Source organism: Rutidosis leptorrhynchoides, chromosome 7, assembly GCF_046630445.1.
Source record: "Rutidosis leptorrhynchoides isolate AG116_Rl617_1_P2 chromosome 7, CSIRO_AGI_Rlap_v1, whole genome shotgun sequence".
In the NCBI taxonomy this organism is placed as follows: domain Eukaryota; kingdom Viridiplantae; phylum Streptophyta; class Magnoliopsida; order Asterales; family Asteraceae; genus Rutidosis; species Rutidosis leptorrhynchoides.
This window is the reverse complement of record NC_092339.1, coordinates 7,221,112-7,233,033: the sequence shown is the minus strand read 5'-3', so window position 1 is coordinate 7,233,033 and position 11,922 is coordinate 7,221,112. Positions and strand designations below refer to the sequence as shown.

Here is an 11,922-nt window from a genome sequence, read left to right as displayed (position 1 = left end):
ATGCAGCACCTCCGTTCAACGGCGGCGTTTACGGCGGTGTTAGTCTCAATTCTAACATTCTTCCTCTCCGGCGAAACTGTTTCCGGACACAATATTACCGCCATTCTCGAAAAGTTCCCGGAGTTCTCAACGTTCAATCATTACCTCACAATCACATAATCTAGCTAATGAAATCAACAATCGTCAAACAATCACCGGCTGTGCAGTAAACAACGCCGGTATGTCAGATCTATTAAGTAAACATTTATCAGTTATTCAGTTTACGCTATGAAAAACGTTTTATCACTTCACGTTTTACTTGATTACTTCGGTGCTAAAAAGCTTCATGAAATCACTAACGGAACGGCGTTAGCTGCTACGATGTTCCAAGCTACCGGAACGGCATCAGGATCGTCCGGATTCGTTAATATAACGGATCTGAAAGGCGGTAAAGTAGGTTTCGGTAGTGAAGATACAGGTAGAACTGACACTACATTCGTTAAATCGTTACATGAACTTCCGTATAATATATCTGTGATTCAGATTAGTAGTATGTTGCCGTCGGCGGAAGCTGAAGCTCCGACGCCGGAACCGGCGGCCGTGAATATCTCGTCGTTAATGTCTGCTCACGGATGTAAAAATTTCGCTGAAGCTCTAGAAGCTTCTGATGCGATGAAAACTTATGTTGATAATGTCGATGGCGGTTTATCGGTTTTTTGTCCTTTGGATGATGTGTTTAAAGGATTTATGCCTAAATATAAAAATTTAAGCGTAGGTAATAAGCAATCGTTACTTGAATTTCACGGTGTTCCTGTTTATCAATCGTTATCTATGTTGAAATCAAGTAACGGTTTAATGAATACGTTAGCGACTGATGGAGCTAGTAAGTACGATTTTACTGTACAAAATGACGGTGAACAAGTAACGATTAAAACGAGTATCGTTACCGTTAATTATCAAAAATTGTAAGTACATTAAAACGAGCAAAAATTGTAAGTACATTAATTGATCAACAACCGTTAATTATATTTACAATTGATAAGGTGTTGTTACCTAAAGAGCTTTTTAAAGGAGCTATTTCTCCGGCACCGGCACCAGAAGCTGATTCGCCGGCAGAGTCACCTAAGGGCTCGAAAAAGAAGTCTCCACCAGCGGCGGCTGACTCTGTTGGAAATATGTTCTCGGGTTGGCTACAGTTCGACCGTGGTTTGACCGTGGTACATATATTCCGAAGATATGCCCATGACATTAAATAATAAAAGTCCATTTATCCTATTCGGTCACACACAAAGACCAATCGTAAAATTGTTTGATATACCTTCTAATCGAAAATTGATTTATTAATCATTAGTTAATGGTTTAATAAATTAAGTAAGTTTTTTTTATGTGTATACATATACTTACAAATCTAAATATGTAGAGATTTGATTAGATTTTGCAAATCATATTTTATATAAGATATAAGATTTGATTTGATTTATAAAATATGATTTGATTTTGTAAATCTTATTTTATATAAAGATTTGATTTTGCAAATCTTTCCAAATCTTTATTTATTACATTTGTACTAGATGTATTAATTGTATCAATTATGTAATATATAATACAAGTCTTGGTATTGGAAAAGTTATGAAAAATATACAAAAACACACATACAAAAATGCTATTTTTTCTTTCTTATTTTCAAGTAACCAAAAATACTTGGAATCTATAATTGGGTTCGGTTTTTGGTGGAAATAACGAAGAAGAAAATATCCGTTAAGTAGAAGGTATAGATCGAAGCAAGGTTGGAACTTTGGGTGTCTACCGTTTAGAGGAACTCTTCTTTGGGTTTTCAAATTCGATCTTCAAAAGGCTACAAAGGTTGTATTCTAATCTTCTCTTGTTCGGTTTCGTTAATTTGTTTTATTTGCTAAAGTTTTGTACAATGATCCGTGGAAGAGTATGATTTTGTAAAGTTTTAAAAATGCTTCCGCTCGCTTTGGATTTGTATCATACTCCAACAGTGGTATCCGAGCCATATTGTACAAGTTTTAGCAAACTAATGTACTCTATGATAATCGGTTTTGATGAGTGTGTTGTGCATGATTCTTGGAGATGATTATGCATAACAAACATGCACAACTATTTTCATGATTTGTGTATTTATGTTTCCTAAATAACATTTGAATCTTGGATTTTGGCAAAATGTTAAATGGTTAATCTCATTTTTAAAGTTTTTTTTTCAGCTTGAACAATCTGTCTTTAATAGACTGTTTCGAGGCTTTAAACTCAATATTTTCGTATGAAGCCAATTGCATTTGAAAGCTAACAGAAAGAACTTAAATTTGAAAAAAAAATTCATCGAAAACGGATTAGAAATGAGTAAGATATGACCATTTAAAGTTGATGTATGAATCTGTCCAAAATCCAAAATTTTTAATAGTAGCTTTGTTGTTGACTATTAAAGATTCAATGTTTAGGAAAATAAAGTACATAAATTATATTCATGTTTTACATGAAATGAGAAAATTAAAATTGTTAATTTTAGACTTTATGCCTTGTTAAAAAGTGAATAAATCTCCAACATATTTTGATTCACTTAATATGTTTGTTTGGATGGTTTTGGCATGAAAATCATACTTACAAATATGAAGTGGGTTTACATATATACATAAGTTATGTAAACAAAGATTGATTATTTTGTGTGCCATTAAGTGTTTAAATCAATCCTTATCGAAACATGTTTCATGAAAATGGATATTTGGCACTCCATTTGTTATGTATGTGATTGTTGTATGAAATCGGTAGTATTTGCCTCAATAAGATCCTTGTGTGGATGTTTGGTTGTATGATTTAATTTATTATTTATTCGGGATGAATGTAATAATTTATTAAATGGCTTGCATGTCGTGTTTATTATTTATTCGGGATAAATGTAATAACTTATTAAACGACTTGCATGTCGTCTTTCTATTTATATTGTATTTGTAATAGTATAGAAAATAGAATAGTTATTTTGTAAGATAATTGATAACGCCATTTTCATACATATATTTTGGGCGTTATCTTGTTCCATTTGTTGGTATTTTGAAGACTTCGAATAAGATATTGAGTTATTTGAGTTTAAAATGAAGAAAATGTCAAGATATGGTTCGTTGGCTCATTATTGTTGATTTTATTGAAGATATAGCCAAAACGAAGTTAGAGTTGAAGATAAACGTGCCTCGGGTGAAAAAAAATCAGTTTCCATCGCTTTAGGATGAGGTTTATCGCGTTTTGGTCGTCGTGATACGTGATGAAGTGCATCAGAACGCGATATGGAAAAAGGGGTCAAACTGAGCATTTTGTCGCGTTTCAAGCAACTTTACCGCGTCCTAGTGCATCGCGATACTCGATGGGCTCATCGCGATACGCGATGGGTGTCGGTTTCAGCTGTTTTCCCTGCTTCTATAAATACTCGATTTTTACCCCAATTTAGGGTTATGCAGTTTTATTTACGAATTTTCTTTCACAGCAGCTACTATTACGAATTTTATAGCTTTTCTACATTATTTTGCAAGGGTTTAACTTAGTACATCAAGTTTGGTTAGTTTAATCTTTAAATTAACTTTTATTACTTTTATTAATTTGTTCTTTATTCAATTTAATGATTATGTTTAATTGTTCTTCTTATTTATTTGTTATTTGCTTTGTCATGAGTAGCTAAATCCTTAATATCCACTTAGATGCATGAACCTAGGTGACGGATTGCGATCTTTTGGTTAAAAACAATTAATTTTAATTGCACAACTTTATGTCTAACTAAGATCCATCGTTATTAAAGCTTATTGATTGTTAGATCACGAAAGTTATGGATTAACTAACGACAGTTAAATTGATTAATAGCTTTTACTAGATTATTGAACGTGAATAATTTAGGAATACGTGAGATTTTATGAGGGACACCGATAATAAAATTAATCGTATAGTGGTTGAGCTTGAAACTAGTTGCAATAATTGTGAGGTTGTAAGGGACACCAAACCAACCTAAGTTAGACTATAATCTTGAGTAATAGCATTGTGAATTGGTTAGTAACCGTAGGTTAACGACAGTTATACTTAGGTGGCTAGACTTAAACTGTAAGAATCGACAGATAAATACAGTGTCACAACATCATAATTGTTTAATTAACGGTTTTAAACGAGCAATCCTAGCCTAGGGAATTAAATCTAAGTGGATACCTTTGTCTTTTCTTGAATTAAGTTTAATTATTTTCGCGTTTCACTAGTTTTACAACAAAACTCCCTTTTTAAATCTTAGAATAATTAATAGTTCAAATTTTCAATTGCCAGGATTGGTCAAATACTTGTTTAATTACTACACGAACTGGTTATAGTTGCCTGTATTGTGTGATAATCGATAGGTATTTAGCTAATAATTTAGAGTACGAAATTACACATCAATAATGCAACCAAGATTGGAATCAAGAAGACGATGTTCACAAGGTGGACCATCCGAGCATATAATGGAGATGGCGGTTTTAGTGGGAGCCAATTCTCACACAAGGTTATGTCCCTAGTTGACCATGTTTTTCTGTGTGTTGGCTCACCGGAAAAACGCATAGGACTCGAGGCATACTACCGATAATTGCGTGTCATGATTATTATTGTGTTCTTATTTGTCTATGCCATGCTAGCTAGAAAATTAGTATAGAAACAAAAGACAATAATCACTTAAAATGGTTTGGTAAAATTAGTTTAACAAACGCAACATGCAATACATAATTAGCAAATGTTTTAAAATGGAATAAACTACTTTTGCTAAAAGAAAACAAAACCCCATTTTAAATGTAAACTTTACGCTACCCATGAGTATTACACACATCCGAACCTTCTACCTGCTAGAGTTCGCGATACCCGAGAGTCTTGGGCCGGACTTTAGTTGGGTGTTGGGAAGGGTGAGGTGAATTTCGAGATACCCGAGAGTTTTGGGCCGGATTTCACGTGTATCTATCACAGACAGTTTACAATCTGAAATCGTGGTTCGCGGCAAACCCGCCACGAGGAAAGATTAGCGTAGAAGGGATTAAACATGCCAAGTGAAATAATTGATTATCACTAAATCCTGCGGAACCTAAGAAATTCATAATGGATGAAATTAGTAATATAGTTACCTACCTAAATAGCTTATGATTGGCGATCCGCGGTAAACCCGTCGTTACCATAAGTGAAATATGGATCTTAACCTTGTTAATTATAATTGTTTGAATATTGAACACACTTGGGTAATTATCTTAACAAGGATTAAACATATCAAACTAACTAATACAACTTACTTTAAAAATATGATAGATTTCTGCAACAAACACAAATCCTACTCCGTCATCAATCACTAATTTCTGCCTTAAAGGGCTCCTCGAAAAGGACAAGCTTACGGGCTTGAACTACATGGACTGGCTTCGCAACCTAAGAATTGCTCTTAGGATGGAAGGAAAGATCAGGGCAATTGAGGAACCCTTACCGGCAGAACCCGAATCGAGAGCTACTCAAGCGGCAAGGGACGAGTTTGAAAAACGTCATTCCGAGTCTAATGAGGTAGCATGCTTAATGTTGGCGACCATGTCTCCGGAGCTCCAAAAGGGCATGGAGAGCTTAAGGTCGTATGACATGCTTAACCAACTCAAAGACATGTTCCAACAACAAGCAAAGCAAGAAAGGTTTGACACCGTGAAAGCTCTCGTATCTTGTAAAATGGCAACGGGAAGTAGCGTTAGTGTCCATGTACTACAAATGAAAGGGTACATAGACCGACTGGAGCGCCTTGGTTTTTCCATAAGTCAGGAGCTTGCAACGGATTTTATCCTGAACTCGCTGACTAGTGCATATGAAGGATTCATTATGAACTATAATATGAACAATATGGAGAAAACAATCATGGAGCTCCATGGCATGTTGAAAACTGCTGAGGCTAACATGGCCAAAGCTAAACCCGCAACTACTATTCTAGCCATTCGTGAAGGTGGGATCAAGAAGAAGACAAACAAAACAAAGGGCAAGAACAAGGGCAAGGGTAAGGTTGGCACGTCCAACTTCAAACCTAAACCTAAGGGCATTGCTAACTCTTCTACTTCAAAGATCCCGCAAACTAAGTCTCCTGAAGAAGCAATATGCTTTCATTGTGGGGAGAACGGACATTGGAGGCGCAATTGTACCAAGTACTTGAAGGAACTTAATGAACTACGGGCTAAGGGAGTCGCCGTACCTTCAGGTTTGTTCATGATTGAACTAAACAATACTATTATTTCTAATTCCTGGGTATTGGACACAGGATGTGGTACTCACATTTGTACAAATGTGAAGGGACTCACAAGAAGTAGGAAGCTGAAGACCGGAGAGCTCAATCTAATCATGGGAAATAAGAACGTTGCCTCTGTTAACATGATTGGAGAATACAAGCTTTCTTTTGATTCTGGTCTATGTATTGTTTTATCTAATGTTTGCTACAGTGCCGAAATGGCAAGAAACATTATATCTTTTAATGCTTTATTTAATGATGGTTTTGATTTTAGTTTTGATAATGGATCAATACTTGTTCACAAGAATGGGATGTTTTATTTCAAGGCTAGTCCTTGTAAAGGCATCTTAGAAACCATAACAAAGCTAAATGATAGTTCAATCTACAATGTTGATTCATCCAAAGACTTTTTGGATAAAACGTATCTATGACATTGTCGTTTAGGCCATATAAACAAGAAATGCATAGCAAAACTTCAGTCAGATGGAATTTTAGAATCATTTGATGTTACATCATATGACGAATGTGAATCTTGCTTGTTAGGAAAAATGACAAAAGCACCTTTCACAGGAAACTGTGAAAGGGGTAATGATCTGTTGGAGTTGGTACACACTGATGTGTGTGGTCCATTCAGATCGCCTACTAGACACCAGGAACGATACTTCGTTACATTTACTGATGACTTCAGTAAATATGGTTATGTTTATTTAATTAAACAAAAGTCTGAAACTTTGGGAGTGTTCAAGGCATACCAAAATGAAGTAGAAAATCAACTGAACAAAAGAATTAAGATTCTCCGATCTGATAGAGGTGGTGAATATCTTAATGATGAATTTCGTGATCATCTACGGGGTTGTGGGATAATCTCACAATTAGTTCCTCCTAGAACACCACAACATAATGGTGTGGCTGAAAGGAGGAATCGAACATTACTTGATATGGTTCGATCCATGATGAGCCGCACAAAGCTTCCAATCAGTTTTTGGGGCTATGCCCTACAAACTGTCGCAAGGATCCTTAACCTCATCCCAACCAAGAAAGTTTCTAAAACACCTTATGAGATATGGCATGGTAAAACTGTGTCTCTCTCATATCTAAGAATCTGGGGTTGTGAGGCTTACGTTCGTCGTGAAGCTCAAGATAAACTTGAACCCAAATCCGAAAAGTGTTTATTTGTTGGTTACCCGACTGATTCTTTTGGATATTTGTTTTACAACCCTACTGAGACTAAAGTCTTTGTGTCTCGAAGGAGAGTCTTCCTTGAAAAGGATCTCATATCAAAAGGAACCAGTGGGAGCAAAATTGACCTTGAAGAAGTTCAAGAATCAACCGACATGGAAACCGATATTGGAACCGATTCTCCTCAAGAGGTCGACGAGCCTGCAGTTGAAAGAGAAACTGGCCTACAGCCACCACCCATATGTAAATCTGATAGAGTGCGTCGAACACCAAAGAAATATAGTTTACACATATTTAAGGGTGATGACGAGAATATAGATTCTGATGAACCTATTACCTATCAGGAAGTAATGACAGGCCCCGAGTCTGTCAAATGGAAGGAGGCTATGGACAACGAGATCCAATCCATGCATTATAATCAAGTCTGGACCTTGATTAATCATATACCAGGTACTAAAACCATTGGGTGTAAGTGGGTCTTCAAGAAGAAGACCGATATGGATGGAAATGTACACACATTCAAAGCCAGACTGGTGGCTAAGGGTTACACGCAACAATATGGTGTAGACTATGATGAAACTTTTTCACCAGTAGCTATGTTGAAATCCATTAGAATACTTCTTGCCATAGCTGCATTTTATGACTATGAGATATGGCAAATGGATGTAAAAACAGCTTTCCTTAATGGTAAGCTAACAGAGGATGTGTTTATGACACAACCTGAGGGTTATGTACATCCTAAGTATCCTAATAGTGTGTGCAAGCTTCAAAAGTCCATTTATGGACTTAAACAAGCTTCTCGTTGCTGGAATCTTTGCTTTAATGAGAAAATCAAAGAATTTGGTTTTATTAGAGGCGAAGATGAGCCATGTGTCTATGTTAGGTCTAGTGGGAGTGTTGTAGTCTTCCTTGTACTATATGTCGATGACATATTACTCATGGAAAACGATATCCCGACATTGAAAGATGTCAAAGCTTGGCTAGGGAAATGTTTCTACATGAAAGACATAGGAGATGCATAATATATTTTGGGAATAAAGATCTATCGAGATAGGTCAAGGAGATTAATTGGGCTAAACCAAAGTGCATATATAGATAAGATACTGAGGAAATTCGGTATGCATAACTCCAAGAAAGGGTGCGTTCCTATGAACCCTGGAATGATATTGAGCAAGTCTCAATGTCCTAATTCTGACTTGGAGTCAGCTACCATGAGTCGGACTCCATATGCTTCAGCTATAGGATCGATCATGTATGCGATGATATGCACTAGGCCTGACGTGTCGTATGCACTAAGCATGACTAGTCGTTATCAGGCCAATCCTGGTGAAGCTCATTGAATAGCAGTCAAGAACATTCTAAAGTATATTAGGAGGACTAAAGAGATGTTCTTGGTCTATGGTGGGAATGACGAGCTGAGCGTCAAAGGATACTCGGACGCTAGTTTCCAATCAGATAGAGATGATTGCTCTTCACAATCAGGATTTGTATTTATGTTAAACGGTGGAGCCGTCACATGGAGAAGTGGCAAGAAAAGTACTATTGCTGATTCTACGACAGAAGATGAGTATATAGCAGTAAATGAGGCTGTTAAAGAGGCCATGTGGATAAAGAAATTCATTGGGGATCTAGGTGTTGTTCCTACAATCCATGATCCTGTTGAGATTTTCTGCGACAATGTGAGTGCGGTTGTCTTGGCTCAAGAACCGAGGTCACAAAAGCGCACACGGCACATACTCAGAAAGTACCATTACATCCGTCAACTTGTAGCAGAAAATTGACATATTATTAAGTAGAGTAGACACGACTAAGAACTTGGCTGATCCTTTCACCAAGCCTTTACCACAGACTAAGCATGATGCTCATAGCATGTCTATTGGCATTCGTGTCATTAATGATAAAGTTTGATTGTATTTTTTATGTTAAGTTTGAAACTTTAAACATTGGGTAATAATATATGTTGCAATTGATCTGATGATTAATATATTTAGATTATATTATACGCACGATGCGATCATTTCATTGTATATTGCCATGTTTTATTTTGCATGTTTTAACTTTCAATGAATATTATTTCATAAACTTCCACAGTCGGTCATTCTCTAAGGAAGAGAGAATTGAATTAAGGCTGCTATGAAGTGTAGCAATATAGGCTTATATGAAACTACATTCATGAGGAACTTGATAGTTGATTCAAGGTTCTGGAATGACCACACTTAGACATTACTTCATGGTTTTAAGTCAAAAGGTAAGCTCTAAGATGGCAACATCATTTATCCTAGAGTGGATATGTATGAGAAATCCTGACACAAACTATGTTATACTTTGACCTGTTTCTAACGCTGTGCGTAAATGCCGGTCATAAGGGAGCAGATTGGGTATATCATGGAATGTGGTGGATGTCTATACAGTGAAGCAATTTGTTCCTTCTTATTTAAGCGAGTTTAAGCGATATCTCTGGGCCCCTCGTTGATTTGTTCTGAATTAAATGCATGGCCATGCTACGACTGAATTAATGCAATTGCAGTCTATTTGATCACCACAAATCTCTATCGGAAAACATAATCTTGAACAATGATGATTGACACTTAACCATGTCACACGTTCATATAGATATCTTGAACAAAAGGATGATTGATATAAATCAAAATATAGGAGTGTAACCTAGCAGACTAGTTGTTACACATGGTGTGTCTTTTAAGACATACCAATATTATTAATGTCAGTGCAAGTGGGAGTCTGTTGGAAATATATTCTCGGGTTGGCTACAGTTCGACCGTGGTTTGACCGTGGTACATATATTCCGAAGACATGCCCATGACATTAAATAATAAAAGTCCATTTATCCTATTCGGTCACACACAAAGGCCAATCGTAAAATTGTTTGATATACCTTCTAATCGAAAATTAATTTATTAATCATTAGTTAATGGTTTAATAAATTAAGTAAGTTTTTTTTATGTGTATACATATACTTACAAATCTAAATATGTAGAGATTTGATTAGATTTTGCAAATCATATTTTATATAAGATATAAGATTTGATTTGATTTATAAAATATGATTTGATTTTGTAAATCTTATTTTATATAAAAATTTGATTTTGCAAATCTTTCCAAATCTTTATTTATTACATTTGTACTAGATGTATTAATTGTATCAATTATGTAATATATAATACCAAGTCGTGGTATTGGAAAAGTTATGAAAAAGATACAAAAACACACATACAAAAATGCTATTTTTTCTTTCTTATTTTCAAGTAACCAAAAATACTTGGAATCTATAATTGGGTTCGGTTTTTGGTGAAAATAACGAAGAAAAAAATATCCTTTAAGTAGAAGGTATAGATCGAAGCAAGGTTGGAACTTTTGGTGTCTACCGTTTAGAGGAACTCTTCTTTGAGTTTTCAAATTCGATCTTCAAAAGGCTACAAAGGTTGTATTCTAATCTTCTCTTGATCGGTTTCGTTAATTTGTTTTGTTTGCTAAAGTTTTGTACAATGATCCGTGGAAGAGTATGATTTTGTAAAGTTTTAAAAATGCTTCCGCTCGCTTTGGATTTGTATCATACTCCAACATACTCTCCCACGGATTCTCCGGCGGACTCACCGGACGGTGGTTTAGCTGATGCAGCAGCTGATAGTAACAATGCTGTTGAAATCAAAGGGTTTTAGATTTGGTCTTGTTGTGGCATTGAGTTTTTGGTTTGTTTCTTTAATCATGTGATTTTAATGACTTATTTTTCTTCCTTTTTTATACTTTTGTTTCATTTTCAGGTTTCATTATGAATTATGATAACAAAATGAAATATTTAATTTTTAACCATGAGTGTATGTGTGTTAAGTTAAAATTGAGGTTTGTTTAGGAAGGTGGTGTTGTCTCTGGTGGGTTTTCGCTGATTTTATTTTTTTATTGTATACAAATACTGAAATACAGTGAGCGGTAATAATAAAAATTTGAGTATTTATGGTTTTGGTATTTAATAAGATTTAGATTAGATTTGGTTATAGAAGTAGTGTTGATGATTATCAATTTCAGGTGGAATTATTACTAATATTTTCAATAAATTTACTGAAAATGTGGTTTAAAAGTTTATTTTATAAATATTATCAATACGTTGTTTTAATATTTTTATCAAAAAATGTTATAGATATATCGCTATCACTATGATTCTTGAATTAGTTACACTCCAAAAGGTCCTCCTTTTTTTTTTTCTTTATCTTATTTGTTGTCGAGACCAAAAAATTAAATTAATCAGTAAATAGAAATAAAACATGACCCATTATTCCATTAATTTTATCATTTAGTTACATGAAAAAATCTAAGTGATCACGGTTATTATATTCTAAGATATCTAAGTTCAAACTTTATAAAAATCGTATCTTGAGATAGTAAGCCACAAAACATTAAGTTTGTCCAAATACATTTGGGAAAAAAAGAAAAAGAAAAACTTACTTCCTAAGTTGGCTAGACAACGAAAACTTTGTTTGTGTACCCATTCATGA

The 11,922-nt window shown here is 35.0% G+C and overlaps 1 protein-coding gene across 1 annotated transcript; it reads left to right on the top strand.

Annotated features, from left to right (window-relative positions):
• LOC139857938 (fasciclin-like arabinogalactan protein 2) lies at positions 1–11,143 on the top strand. The gene is given in 6 exon segments (XM_071846785.1): positions 1–156; positions 158–253; positions 256–926; positions 962–1,137; positions 10,997–11,079; positions 11,081–11,143. Coding segments are annotated over 6 exon segments (1,245 nt in total).
• Positions 11,144–11,922: the final 779 nt, after the last annotated feature.